This window comes from Pseudopipra pipra, chromosome 13 (genome assembly GCF_036250125.1).
Source record: "Pseudopipra pipra isolate bDixPip1 chromosome 13, bDixPip1.hap1, whole genome shotgun sequence".
Lineage (NCBI taxonomy): Eukaryota > Metazoa > Chordata > Aves > Passeriformes > Pipridae > Pseudopipra > Pseudopipra pipra.
This window is the reverse complement of record NC_087561.1, coordinates 7,046,984-7,062,285: the sequence shown is the minus strand read 5'-3', so window position 1 is coordinate 7,062,285 and position 15,302 is coordinate 7,046,984. Positions and strand designations below refer to the sequence as shown.

The 15,302-nt window shown below is 47.6% G+C and overlaps 1 protein-coding gene across 2 annotated transcripts in view; it reads left to right on the top strand.

Moving 5' to 3' along the window:
- Positions 1-15,302, top strand: part of GAB3 (GRB2 associated binding protein 3) — a 65,576-nt gene that overhangs the window by 35,404 nt on the left and 14,870 nt on the right. For both annotated transcript variants that reach the window (XM_064669841.1, XM_064669843.1), the window contains exon 2: positions 8,200-8,503. In XM_064669841.1, the coding sequence (XP_064525911.1) occupies positions 8,200-8,503 (304 nt within the window). The remainder of the gene's footprint in view (positions 1-8,199; positions 8,504-15,302) is intronic.

Here is a 15,302-nt window from a genome sequence, read left to right as displayed (position 1 = left end):
GCCTGTACATATTGGCAGGGCAGCTGTTAACAAGGAAAGCTCCAAGCTGTCAGCACCATTGCTGTTAAAATAGGAGGAAGAATAGAGAAGTGATGCCCTGGGCTGGCAGTTGGGAGGGCAACTCATTGACTCCATGCCTGTGTCAGGATGTCACTGTGAAAGAAATACACTGAAATAGGATTGTCATCCTGCCACCACTTCTTTGGTGTTTTGTTGCTGTGTATTTCACAGGTAGGGCTTTACCAGCCCAGAGGCATTTCCATAGCCACAGCATGACCACAGCACCAGCATTTCTTCTCTGCGGGACAGCCCCTTGAGATCCACCTAACAGGAGCTATGGGAAAAGCCTGGAGACCACAGCAGTGCTGCTCCCCTTCAGCCAGAAGTGTCCTGTCAAACAATTTCTACTGCTCTTAGGCAAGGGACTGTCACCTTGCCAGTGTCCTCTGGAGATTAGAGGAAATCTCTAATCAAAATGCTTGTGAGAATCACAGTTCTTGGTTCTTTACTGGTCTTACTAAAGGACAGGGGACATGATTGAAATGACATTTCTTCATCCAAGTGTCTGGCTCCTTTCTCCCTCCCCAAAATGCAGTGGTTTTACTAATAACTTTATTTTCAGAACTTGTTTTCTTACCTTCCACAAGGTTTTTAAGAAATTAAAACTCCCAAGTTTTTGGGTCACTAGGACTTTGACCCTTCATGCCCAAACAAACCCATTAGCATTACAAAGAATCTGCATGTTTATTAAACAGCAATGACTCATTCTGTTGCAGATGTTTGTATATGTAAAGCACTGTAAATATTATGGATTAAGATGGAGAGCTGGCAATGGGAATGTGTGTAGGTTAGCAGGCAATGTAAGACTCTGGGATTTTTTTTCTCCTTTTTTTAAGTGTGTTATCATTTTTTCTTCACAAACCACAGGTTTCTTTCTGTAAAACACAGAACAAAGGAAACCTGTCTGCTTCTACAGGATGTCCTCTTAGATGCTTCATTACAAAGCTCTCATTGCACTTGCGGTGCAGGAAATTTTCTGACTGGTGTTTTTCGTCAGTTGATGTAGCTGTATCACCTTGAAGGGAAGAAGGTATTTCCCCTTGCACTATGTACCCGTCACATCTCCTCCGAGGAAGACTCATGCCAACTTTCTTGAAAAAAGGTTCATTTAGAGTCATACTGAAACTACCACAATCAGAAAGACAAGTGACTCAGTAAAGGACTCATGACACAGCAGATGGAAATCCAGTGTTAGTCTGTATTCTGCCCTGAACTCATGTGATGGCCCCTGGCACAGGATGAGCCAGACCTTTTGTGCCAGTCTATGTGGAAAGTTGTTTTGTGTGGAAACACTGGTTAGCCTCAAGTCTTCTTCCCACCAGAGCTGAGCCCTAACCTTGAGAAAATAAAGGTGCAGTGGGCATGAACAGGCGGGGGAAGGGAGAACTGATGCCTTTCCAGAAGCTCCAGGAATGCACCTCAACTTCCAGAGACCCAAGCAAAGGGACAAAAATGACTGGAGAAAATTTCTCCTTCTATTCTCTAGGTTAAATAAAATTATGTGGCTGTAGAGGCGCAGGAAGGGCCTAAGGGAGGAGTATCCCTCTCTGAAATTGAGTATTTATTGATTTTTCTTTCTCAGTCATAAACCATGAGTTTCAACCTCTTACTGCTGAAGAAGTTTGTGAGAGCTGAGAAGAAATTTAGGCAGACAAAAATCCAAGAGAAGCATTAAACCAGTAGTTGATGGTCAATGAGCTCATCTGCTCCCGGAAAGCTGCACAGGGACACACTGGAAGGGACAAGCTGGCAGCCTCATCAGGGAGAGATTTATTATGCAGAGCTGATGGGTGCTGCAGATCAACAGCCACAACTGAAACAGCAAAACCATAACTCCAGCTGGGGGAGAGGCTGAGCGGTTTAAGAGGTCTTTTTCATCTCAGATTTCTGTGAGTGAGTAAATGAAGTGTTATTGCTGAGCCCTGCAGGCTGCCCAGCAGAAGGTGTGAGCCCTCCTGCAAGGGTCTCTCAGTTCAAGGAGTGTGAGTTGCATGGGGTTGCTCTTGAAAGAGTGGCACAAAGAGCTCCCAACAATGTCGTCTTTGAATACAATTATGTTTGCTGGGAGCTGGTCCTGACTTCTTCCTGGTACAGGCCCCTCTTGCAGGGACTGTACTCTGCAGTCCCAACATCTCCCACTCTGTGTAGGCAGGGAAACCTTGTTAACATATATGGTCTTAGTGGGCTTAGAATCAGCTGCTTACAAACCCGTCTACATATGAATTTTAACTTCCTCTTTTAAGTCATTTATAGGAAATGCTATAAAGTTCTGCCTAACTTCTTTTTTTTTTCCACAAGAGTATGTTTAAAAACTGTTCTCTGAAAAAGACAAGCCGTGAAAACGTGTCTCAAGTGCTGGCACTCCCATGGGACCACCATCCTGCAGCTCTGCTAGTTCTCTTGCCCCCAGGATGCCTTGTGGGTCAAGACATGGGCCCACAGTGAGTGGCAGGAGGAGCACTGTGCACACCAGCGCTCCCAGCCCTCAGCCAGCTGTGGGAGGGAATCTGTGCCAGGCCCTTCGCTGGTGGGATTTGCTGCTCTCCTCTCTCCAAGGGATTGTGCAGGATGACACAATCCCAAATGGCCAAACCTTTTGCAGTCATCCCCATTGCTGAGCTCTCAAACTCCTCTTTCAGCCAGAGCAGACCTGAGGACCAGCACGTGTCCTGTGCCCAGAAGCACGGCTGCAAGGCCACCAGGCAGGCAAGGAGTCAGCACACATGCACCCTTCCCTCCGCTTCCCCTTGCCTTCCCCCTTGCTGCATTCTGTAAAATGAAGATTATCCTCATGGGGGAGTCGTGAGCATTAATGTAGCTAGTCAAGAATTTCAGGTTTGTTGGCTATTCTGTGTTTTGTTATTAAAACCAGAGAAAAACAAACCCCCAGGAAAAATTACGTTTCAGGCCAATTTACCTCACTGAGCTTGTATATGCTCCAATTAATTATTTAGATCTCAAATACTGGGTATTTTGTAAAAACAAATGAAAACATAGTCCTCAGGCAGAAGGTAAGCGATGAAGGTCTTTGGCCAAAACTTTCCAGCTCTCATTCTGCCTTGCTCACTAGCCAGCTGTTTTTCAGCACAGAATAGGTTTGTTCATGGCCTGTTTTATCCCACATTGCTGTGGCAGATCAAATGCTCACAGGTAAGAGTAGCCCTCTAAACCTCATGCCACCTATTCAGCAGAAGCAGAGACATCAGGTTGTGGAAGGAGTGACTACTTTCTTAGAAACCCTACTGACATGGAAACAGAGCTATTCCTCTTCCCTTCAGAAGTGGCTCTGGAATTCCTAAAGTCAAAAATTCAGTATGAAGATGAAAACACTGATGGCTTGTGTTACACAAAGCAACGTGCTGGCGGCCGACCAACAGTGCTGCAAATTCTTTCTTCCTTTTGGCACCAAACTATTTCACTTACGAAGGACAGATGAAAATTATTCCAGATTTATGTTGGCTCTTGTCTGATGCTAGTTGTGTTTTTCTGATACAGCCTCTCTCTAATGCCCACAAAGCTTTGGAGGACATGTAAATGTATCATCATCCTATCATTCCTCATGAAGAAAAAATTATTTCAGGAGGCCCCCAAATAAATGTAATATTTTGTCTGGACATGTAGATCCTTTCCATAGTGTGAGTGAGGAGCCTAGGCTGAATCCCAGGAATCAGTTCCTATTTAAGTAAATGGAGTGCAGTCTTTCACCCTTAAATTGATCCAAATTCTATTGTAAATTTGGCAGCATGTGCAGCTCCAAACTAAATATTGTCAGATATTATTGGCTCAAATCAGCTGAAATAAATCCCTCCTCACCACAGCACCACCATTCTGGCCCTGCTGCCTCCTCAGGTGCTCAGTGCCTTGTGTTGTGGTGTCAGCACAGGGTGAGGGATGGAGAAGGGAGGCACATGCCACACCCCATCACATCTGTTGGTGAAGGTCATGCAACAGAGGCACAAAAACAGGGATGGCAGGAAGAACTGTAACAGGGAAAAGAGGAGGCAGCCTTGTGATTGGAAAGGGTAAAAAGAAAACTACCAGGGATGTAAAACCATGTAAAACCCGCCGTGCTCTGCCACAGGGCTGGGGTGGGCAGTGGGGAAGGGCATGACTGCCTGCCTTGCAGACAGGGAGTGAGATCTGACTGGGTCCCTGTGAGCTAAAAGCTGCTGCCAAAGGCTTGTCTGGCCAAGGCTTGCCACAGCTGGGCTCCCAGTGACCCCAGCGTGCTGCCTCCCCTTCCCCTGGGGAAAGGAGATAATGTAGCAAATTGCAGGCAAACTCCAGGAAAATGGGGAGAGGATATTTGACTCGGAGATAAAAGCCTCCTGCTTTTAGGTGTGCCAGAACCAAAACCCCTGCTTTGCCTACACCACGGAGCAGGGCGAGTCCTATGAATTGGCAACGGCGAACCTGTTCTTGTCCTCTTGCAGGCATGCTGCAAGTGGCTCAAAACCCCTGTGCATTGTAGGATAAGCAAAACTGTTTTGAAGACAACATTTTGTGAGTAAAGGCACATATTGGGGAAAGTTTCAGAATGGAAATGAGTCGAGAGAGACAGTGATGGGACTGGATATGTCAAATGAGAGGAGATGGTCCTTCAGCCCCACCCATGAAGGCAGCTGTGTCATTGTGTCAGCAGCTGATGCCACTTGTTCCCTAGAGAGTGGAGGACAAAGAAAGGAGCCTGGAGAAGCAAGGTGTGAGTGCACTGTGTGTGTGTGGATGCAGTTTGATGGTACAATTAAGCTGCTGTTTAGATGTTAAGAGCAGGCACCCAGGGAAGAGCTGGTCATATCCCCTCCCACTCTCCTACCCCCTCCCTGATGCTGGCCTGTCTGTGTCCAGCCAAGGCTGGGTGCTGGGGCACTGGGCTGGCAGCACTCCTCATTTCCCAGTGTTGGATGAGGCAGTTTTGCCCCTGAGATAGCTCCCTTTGGTGGCAGGCATGTTGCACCCCTGGCACAGGGCAATGGGTGAGCTCGATGGGTGGTTCCAGCAGACTCCCCATCGTCCTGTGCTGCTGCCACCCTGCCATGGCACCTGCACTGCTTTCAGGAGGGGTTGAGTGCTTGTATGTCCGTGAAGATCTGAGCCCGTGAATGCTGATTCACCTGCACTGCTGACTCAGGCTGCCATCCCTCAGCGCCCCTCCCTCCCCTCCATTCCAGCTTCAGTGGCGGGTCAGCAGCACAGCCAGGGTATCTGCTTTGGTCTCTACAGCTCACAACGAGATACCACCACCAGGCTCAGAGCACATTAATATTTGGGGCACTGAACAGCAACAGCCAGGGACCGTTGGCTTGTTTGATTTTACAATATCACCAAAGGGCAGTTCCTCTGCCTCACTCCACCCCTGACTTCCTCCGTGTTTCCTACAGTCCATGTGTTACCCCCACAAGAAAAATCTACTTGTTTTTCAGCTGGACAGGGGGCTGGCTGGCTGCATGGGCCCCACCACGAGCCTGGGGAAGGTGGTGAGGGTGGCCCTGCAGGAGATGGAGCGGGGAGGCCCACCCTTCCCAAGGGCAGTGCAGATTTGGGCAGCTATCTGGCTGTTTCCCCTCAGCCCTGTTTTCATGACTGTTCAGCTACGATAGCCAGTCTTTTCTCTGAGAGCCCTGCTCTCCTCTCCCATCATAAACCACTCTGACCAAGCACCTCTCCACCTCCAATCTCACAGCTCCAGCCAGACAATAAACTTGATCAAATGGTGTATCCACAGGGAAACAGGTTAAGAGGCAGCTTCTCAGCCAGTACAAACCCAAGCCAGCAGAGCCTCAGCCACTCACATACACCTCAGCCAGCCTTTGCCTCTGAATGGACTTTTCCACAAAGCACAGCAGCAGTTTTCTCTTTCCTCTCACCAGCTGCCTGGGCTGTGCTAAACCTACAGACTCCTTTAGACTCATAAAAATTAAAATGCTTGAAAATGGGGACAGGCACTAGGCTGTCCTGCTTTAGGGTGTTGTACCAGCCACCCTGAACCCTCACTTTTCTCCAGCTGCCAGCTAGACAATTTCCCCCATCCCCTTCCTCCTCAGCTTGCTCATAAGCAGGTGATTTCCATCCAATTTCCATCAGCAGGAGCATTTAAGCTGCACGGCTGGCAGCCTTGGGAGAGGAATAGAGAGTGGTTTTGCAGTAGATCTGATGGCCTTTTCCCTTTGCTGCTTTAGCAGCCCACTTCTCTGGGGGGCAGAGGAGCAGGTCTTGTTTGGCTCAAGGCTTGTGAAACATTTCTCTTTGGTTGTTTAGGGGTAAGAGTTAGTTACAAGATGTCACCTTTCTGTCCTGATTCATATGTGGAGAGTGCATTAAGCCTGTGCAGAACTTGGATTGCAGGTGACAGAAATGGGGGCTTTTCCTGGGACTACACGTGAGGCACCTCCTGGGCTGTGTTCCACTGTCACATCTGGCTAATCCAGAAATCTCTTCATTAAACACTTTTTTTGTTTCTATTTCCTGTGTGTGTGTTCTTTTGTGCCTGGCTTCCACAAAATTAGACTTGTCTAAGATACATCAGTAATCTCTAGCTACTTCCAAAAGAGACAAAATCACTTTCAAACCTCAGCAGGTCAGTGGGGGCAAGAAAACTTTCCTTGTGCAACACACTTTGCTCCTCACCTCTGTTTCCTGTTTGTTCCTGATGTGATGCCCCACTCTGTAAAGCCCTCCTGTACCCAGGTTTGTTCAGCCTTGCAAGAGCTTCCTCTGTGATATTTTGTTCTCTACTCCCCGTGTACTTTTTTTGAAGAATCATTTGCTTTCAAAACAGATTGAGGTACTGCCAGGCTGAGCTGACTTACTTCTAGATAAATTTCTGGGAGAATATTGACAGACTGTGAAAAGCTGGCTGCACTGCAAGAAACTTTCTTCAAAATAAGAAAAAAATGCTTTTTCTTGACAAATGATTGTTGCTAACCTTTGCTGATCGTTTTAACTACCACCATGCCCATGGGAATTCAGCATCAACAAAAGCTGTAGTGCCTGGCTTATCGTAAACTATGCCAGTAAGGACTCTTACATCTTAGTGAAAACATCCTGAGCTCACTTATTTTGCCTTAAGGCCGAATGGTTGCCTGTCTTTAAACTGACAGATACACCCTTTGCAAAATGAGCACGATTTTTAACTCAAACACAAGCCACCACCCAGATTTACATTGTTGTAACAAGGCTGCTTGCAAATAATTATTGAATAAGATTCAGGTAGGGAGGTTTATTCCCAGGAACTTGCATATAGCTTTATGAAGTGATGCTGCATCTGATGACATCAGATGCAGGATTTCATTTAAGCCTGTATGGGATCCATATCTTCAGTCACAAGGGTCTGAAAATGTCAGGTTTGGTTTGGGTTGATAGAGCGTGTGTAAATAATCATCCTTTTGTAAGGTGTTGAAATGTTCTCTTTAAATGCTACAACTTCCTTAAGGTTTGTTCTGGGCTTTCAGATGTAACTGGCAGCTCATTAACAACTTTTTATTAGCACTGAAAACCACAGGAGGGAAACTGCACAGGTCATCTGGAACCCTTGGCTTTGGTAGGCAAAAAGCTCTTGTTTCCAGATATGTGCAGTCCTAGGTGTTTTCATTTCACAAAGAAAAATGTCTCTGTGGGAAAATCTCTTATATGGATGAGGTGGTGAAGTGTTGGATCATTTTGATTACACCATGCAGGCAGGCTGAGGGGAACAGAGAAGTCTTGCTCCTCTTGATCTCCAAAGGGACAACCCTCTGCCTTTTTTGTGGTCTCAAATGCAAGCTGATAGCAAGCATATCAAATCAAAGTCATGATTTAGCCAGTTTATTGAAACAACTATAAAACCTGAAAGAAAACAAGCATGGAGTACAAGTCCTGTGAGGAGTGGCTGAGGGAGCTGCAGTTGGTCAGCCTGGAGAAGAGGAGGCTGAGGGGGGAACCTTCTCTCTCTCTACAACTCCCTGAAAGGAGGTTGTAGCCAGGTGGGGGTCGGTGTCTACTCCCAGGTAACAAGTAACAGGGCGAGAGGAAATGGCCCTAAGTTGTGTCGGGGGAGGTCAGGAGCTTAGAGATCTTTTCCAACCTTAATGCATGCATGTGTGGGCTGGTTGATGTGTTCCATGTTTGGCACTGAAGGAGCCCTGTTTGTGCCCCTCGCAGGCGTGGCGGAGGCGCTGGTTCGTGCTGCGCAGAGGCCGCATGAGCGGGAACCCCGACGTGCTGGAATACTACAGGAACAACCACTCCAAGAAGCCCATCCGCATCATTGACCTCAATGAGTGCGAAGTGCTGAAGCACTCGGGGCCCAACTTCATCAAGAAGGAATTTCAGAACAACTTTGTCTTCATTGTGAGGACCACCTACCGCACCTTCTACCTGGTAGCCAAGACCGAGGAGGAGATGCAGATCTGGGTGCACAATATCAGCCAGATCTGTAACTTTGGACATCTAGAAGATGGCACAGGTAGGATCATGCTCATCTTGGGGGCTGGGAGAATGCCCAGGGGTGACAGGAGTCATGGACCTTGCTGGCTGGTTGGGCTGGGCAGGTGTAGTAGGGCTGTGATTCCTACAGCTCCACCCAGCACTGAGATGCTGCTAAACCCTGATCTGAAAGTTCTTAGGGATCTCACTGCTGCTGGGTGGAAATACTGACTGTCTGCTTGGTCTCACTTTGATGAAGCCATTCCTGATAGAAAAAACAGCAGGTCCTTAATAAGAAAAGGTACTGTTTATGTGAAAAGCTGACTGTTATATTCTGGGGCCGTTTATTTCATTACATGTCCTGTATTTATTTAGTTTGGCTTAATGTAAGACACCTGTTCCAGGAAAGTGTCCTGCAAAACTCCCATTTTCTCAGGCATTGTTGGACGTGGAATGTGCACAAACTTGGGTGTATATGCATGTACATAAATCAATGACAGAAACAGTAAGCTGTCTTAGTCTGTTGATGAGACAAAATAAAGAAAAAGCAGAGGATAGGAGAGCATTAGAAGTGTGTATCTAGACTTAAGAGATGGTCCTACCAGTGAAGCATAAAGGCAGCTGTTTTGCCAGGCCCTACACCTGTATGTGCTCCGCAGGGTGAATTTCTTGGAAAGCTTCCAAGAATTAACCACTCCAAGATGGATGTAGCCAGTAATTAAAGTCAGGACCTGTATCATCATTAACTTACCTTTTAAATGAGACAATTGGGCTCAGATAACAGCAATTTGTCTTTCCCTTGACATTTCCAAGAGGCAGATACAGCAGCAATCTGAGAGTTTTAGAGGAAGTGAGTCAGAATGGAGTCCTTCGGGACGATAAGAGGCAGCACAAGAGTAGAAAAGGGTGGCAGTGGAGGGACTTGATCCCAAGGGCAGTAATATGTTTGGGGGTATTGTAGTGTGGCCAGGCAGGTTATCTTGCCATGGTCTCTGTGCTGCTGCACTCAGAGTGTTACTGGTGTCTGCAACTGCTGCATGGCCACACCATTACCTCATAACTTGAAACAAAAGGCTATGGGAGAGGCTTTATTTTAATCTATCATGGTTCTTGGCATTCCTTAACCTTCTCTTGGGTAGTGTCTTCTGAGGGAAATGTGAGTGTGAAGAACACTGCAGTGGTCCTGTGACAAAATGTGGTATCTGTTCTTTTCCCATTCGCTTTAGAAACCACCAGAAAAACGTGCTGACAGATTTTCGTGTCAGTACAAGCTGCCCATGAATACAAATTCCAGACTAGAGCTGGTAGCTTTGAGGGACTGGCATCAACAGCCCTTTGGAGCTTGGATGTAATTAGGGATATGCAGCAACCACTTTCTTCTTGTTCTGCCTTTGTTGACACTGAGATGTTGCTCTTGCATTGTTACTTCTGGTGCAGGATTATTTTAGAAATAGTTTTACCAATTACTCTGAAATTAAGGTAAGCCATTCCACATAAAACAGAAGAGAGAAAAATAATTTTTGTCTCTCAAATGTGTAAGTAGCCTTCTCCTGGCACTGTATGAGGATGTGCATAGGGGGATGTGATCTGTGGCAGAGGAGCTAAGACATTGGATGTCCCTGGATAGAGGCATTTATCCTGGGAAGTGCCTGTTCTGTTTTGCTGTTGCAGTGCAGCATTGCCTTTAAGACTTGCACATGGGCAATACTCATAGTACTACACAGTCGTGTTTCTCTCCCAGCAAAGATTGCCAGTGTGGACACTGATGGATGAGAAATGGCAGCTCTTGCAGCAGCAGTTGGGAAAGCTGACATCCCAGCCTTCCAAGGCAGACATTGCCCCGCACAAAGTTCAGCAGTGCAGAGCGTTTGCCTTGGTTCAGTGCAACGTCTGGCACCTGAACTTACAGCCCTCATCAGGGATGGCGTGAGCTAAGCCTCCAGACATGCACTTACTGTGTCTCTAATGCCAAATAGCTCATAAGAGCTTCTATTTATCCTGCAGCTCACGCCGGTGAGCTCAAGTCTGGGGTGTATTCAGGTCAGGCTGCTGGGCATATTCAGATCCTCTGATTTAAATCTACACGGCTCCACAAGTTGCACATCATATTTCAAACAGTTGCTAATTGCTTCAGCTTTTCGGAAGCTCCTAAATCCCCCAAGAGCCTGTAGATTTAAACGAATTACCCTTAAAAATTAACATTGGAAGAAAAAAGCCCTATTAAATGTCATATGTTTTTTTAACTTGAATGCTACCGTGTTAAAAAAATAATAGTCCCTGATGCAAATCATCAGTAGAAAGACACAACCATTGCAGAAAATTTTAATAAGCTGTTCTGCCTTTTAAAATGAAGCTAAAAGACAATATTATATGTTGTGAAATCAATCATTCTTAATCTCCGCATCTCTGAAAATTTGTTGTGACTTTGAGGCCAAAATCTAATCTGCTGCTTTCTTTGTTTAGTACACAAAATGCAGCCACAGGTTTAGAGAGTGACTCAGCTTTAAACACTGTCCTGTCATTCCCAGTTAGTCCCTTCCAATAGCAAGGAAGCTGGATGAACAGCTGGTTTCCCATTACCAGAAGCCTCCAGTATGGGGTGTTAGCAGCCAGATGCAGAGCAAAGTTACCAGAGACGTGGCTCCTGTGAGGACAACTTTGTTGTCAACAGGAGAGGCAGGGCTGAGAGACAGAGATGAAATGCAAGATCCAGGCAGATGTCAGGAAGCACCTGGGAGGGCGGCTGTCAGGAAGGACTTGCCAGCAGCACTCAGCACACTGCAACACTCAGCTGCCACAAGAAACTGTGGCACTGACTGTGCTGGAAATGTCAGGGGAGGTGGCACCTTCGGAGGAGTCAGCTGAAGGAGAAAGGAAGAGGCCTTGCTCCCTGTTTTCCTTCCATTTCTATTTAAATCTTGCTTTCATCTTTGGGGAAGTCTCCAAGTAGAGCCATGATTCTCCAACCCCCATGGACCCATGGCCATGCAAGGGATCAAGAGGATGCTTGGCCCAAGTGGTTGGGGCAAGGAAGGAAATGAAATAAGGTGGCTGTGGGATATCAGGGGCACAGTTTACCCAATGTGCAAGCTGAAACCATGATTAATTGATACAATTCAATATAGCAGCTTTTCACTGGAGAAACTGCTGGGAAGGTTATTTAACCTGTTTCAGTAGGAAGCCTTACTGTTAAAGATAATGCTCTGCTAGGCTGTGCCTTGGCAGGCAGCTCCTCAGCCCAAGAGGGGCATTTCATCTTGGGTTTCACCTTCACACCATCCACAGCTTCCAGATGTAGTTCAACATCTTCTATAAACACCTTGCTCATCCTGGATGCATCCCTTTCCTGAAGATCCCGGCTGATCTCCATCTCTTCCCTATTACTCTACTCTCTCCCACAGCACCCAGGGCCACAGTAGAGCAGGATGTCCCTGGAGAGACTCCCCCAGTGGTGCCCTCCCTGCACAGCACATGGACCATGATGTTGGCAGGATCAGTTTAAGGGACAGGTTATCCTTGGGTCCCTCTTGGCTGCTGGCAGTTGAATTACAGCATTTCTGCTCTTCTACCTCTCCCTCACCTCTTGTTGCTGTGTTGTTCACACTCATCCTCACCCATTGCTGGGAGCTTCTTCCATTCTGCCTGCTCCTCTGACTGTTTCTTTGCCTCTTTAAATGTGTCTCTATTTTATTTTTTTAATTATTTTTATTTATTTTTTATTTTATTTGCCAGTGTGTACAGACATTCCACATGGGCAAGGGATGGTTTGACTCCCCAGGGCCTTGCTGCAGCCAAACTGGGGAGCTTCTCTCCCAGCCAGGGCAGCATGCTGGGAGCAAGGGGAGCCAGGGTCTACTCCCTCCACTCTCACCTCTCCACAGGAGAAAATCCCTTTTCAGCTGCACAGACTCAAGGCTGCTGTTTGACATCAGGCTCTGGCCTCTGGCCACGAGGGGTGGGTTTACCTCTTTGGTATGGCTGTGTAGCCTTGGGGGGGGCTAGAACCCCCCATTTCACCATGTCCCTGCAGTGTCGTTGCACCATGACAATTCTTGAGGGGTGGGCTGGGGTCTGTAGCAGGGGGGAAACCTGCATGGTGACTTTCCCCATGATGCAGAGCATCCTCCATGGTGACTTTCTCCATGATGGCAGGGCAGTAATTTTTTGGGTTAGTATCCACCAAAGCAGTCATTTTGGCAGCTGAAGCCTCCTGCTGTCTCTCTGGCAAAGGGTAGGGCAGGCACCAAACCTATTCTCTGCCTTCTCACCGTTAAAAGTAGCCATGCATAATTTATTCTGCCCAGCTGCTCTTGCGGTACAGCTCTAATGCACAGGATTGGGTTACCAGCAGAGCTGGCAGGGGCAGGGACAGCCTGTTAGGAGCTGACTGCAGGTTCCTGAGCTCCTGAAGGTTAGAAAAGGGCAGGTCTGTACTGTCCCCATCCCTCCCTGCTGCTCACAACCGTTGCCATGTGGTCTGCAGCTCACAGCCTTTCCTGATGGGATAATCCATGGCTAAACCCTGTGAGTACCAGATGGAGTTCAGGCCTGTTCGTTCTCTGTGTTAATAACCCAGAATGTCATTAATTTCTTTCTTATGCACTGTGGCAGTTTTAGTTGTTGGTTTGGGCTTTTTTTAATGTAGTCAGATGGTGATGTGAACATGCTTTTCTGAGATCCCTAGGGAGTCAGCCCAGTGCATATTTGATCATTGTCAACTTGCAAGACAGCTCTCCGAATCCAAGATTGGAGAGCAGAGTTACTGTCTGAGCCAGCATGATGAACAAAAGTTATTTTTCAGATGGGAAGCCTGCAGCCCTCAGCTCTGCTTTGCAAATGTGAAACCTTGTAAAAGCCATTCTTTCCAGATGCTCACTGCTGAAACCCTGCTGCTACAAGCACCTGCTCAAAATTAAAGCAAATCCTTTGCTTAAGCTTGAATTTAAGCATGTGCTTATATGCTTTGCTGACCTGAGGCCCACCACTGCCCCAGACCTCCAAAGCTAGTGGGAGGAAGCAGCAGTGAGTGCATGCTGGTAGACGGGAAGGAAAGAGGCAGCTCTCTCCCCCATTCAAAAGGATGAGGTGTGGGATAGTGCAGGGAGGGAAGATCAGCTCTTTTATTTTTCTTCTGACTGTGAATGTTGCTGTGGTTGGCATGAGACTCTGAGTCTCATACAATCTTACAATATCCTCAGTTGGAAGGGACTCACAAGGATCATTGAGCCAAACTGCTGCCCCTGTATATGACAGCCCCAAGAATTGCACCATGAGAGAGTTCAGTTTGTGTTTAGTGATGTTGCTGTCTAACCACCCAAGTCTTGGCAGCCCTCTCCATCCCTCCTGATCTGCTTGTACATATACCCAGCACCTCCCAGGGCTGAGAAGTGACTACAACAACCTGGTACAGTGCCAAGGCTTGTGGCTCTGTTGAGCTGAGGACTAGGCTGGACCTGCTGGAGCGTCTCAGGACCTCCTCACACAGTGCAGGATCTGACCTGCAGGCTGCATGCAGCTGGTTCCCAGCTTTTCCAGCAAATTCTGGATATCGGCGTTAGAGAAATCTGCCATCCTGCAACACTTTGGAGACATGTTTATGCTTGGCGTGGTTTTATCAGCAGTGGCTGTTTTCTTGTGCTTGTTTTTGCTGTGGGGTTTTTCATTTTGAAGAAGGGTTTTGAGGCTTTGACTCAGGCAGTGTCTGCACCTCAGCCAGAGAGATGGGCACCCACTGCCGAGCCCTGCAGGTGTTGGGGACATTTGGGACACCCAGTGAGCACTGCCTGGTCCCTGCACAGCCCTGGTGAGGGAACTGCCATGCAGCAACCTGAAATTCCATTAGAAACATCATACTCTCTAGCTGAGGACTTGTGCTCTTAGTGCTGGCATTTTTGATTCCTGCCAGGAGCAGATGCTTTTAGGGAGCTGCTCTGCAAAGACCCTTCCCACTCCACTCCTTGCATGGTGGGAGGTCCAGCTTGCACTAAGGACTTGATTTTTTGCTTTTGCATGCCCCAAAAGCTGGGCCAGAGGCTGTGTTTAGCCTTAACTCTGTGTGGTTCAGCCATCACTCCTTCATCCCCTCAGCCCCATGTCCCCAGCTATCTAGCAAGGCTGAAGGTTGGGAGAGGAACAGAACCAGACTTATCTGTGCTGCCTGGCAGTTCCCAGGCCAGATGGGCCTGAGTGCCTTGGCCACATGCTGCCAGTGAAGGGTGGTCTTGATGGTCTGAGCTCTGGGCCAGCCCCACTGGCTGCAGCCCAGAGCTGTTCCTCTCCTACTGTCACCCTGCTCTGTGCCAGGGTGACTGGAGTGTTATGGCCAGGGAAGGTGTCACTGAGAACAGGCTCCCTTGTGTCTTGTGGCCTCCAGAAAAATAGTGTTACTTTTCTCAGCAGAGCCAAGAAGCCTCCAGCTGGGCAGAGACATCTATACTACAGCTTTTGTGGCTTTGATGTCCAGCCCAGAGAGGCATAAGGAGTTTGCAGGCAAGTTCAGAGCTTGTCTGGCTACTCCATGAGCTGCAAAGCTCCATTTTGTCCACTGAGATCTAGAAAGTGGGAGGAAATCAATCCCTTTCCTTGTCACCATTAATTTGAAGTGTTGGAGATGAATAATTAATTATTTGCATTAGATACTCAAAAAATACTTGATAAAGCAGGCAGCTGTGCCTCAGCTCTGTCTTCAGCAGAGGCTGTCTTCATTGCTGGCTGCAGGAGGGATGCCACAGCCCTGCAGGAGTGTGGGACCCCAGAGGAAGAGGGTCTGTACCTTCTGCAGCCCTTCAATTTGACAGCCTGGGCAGGGGGAGCTGCAAAATTGGGCTCCCCTGTCCCCA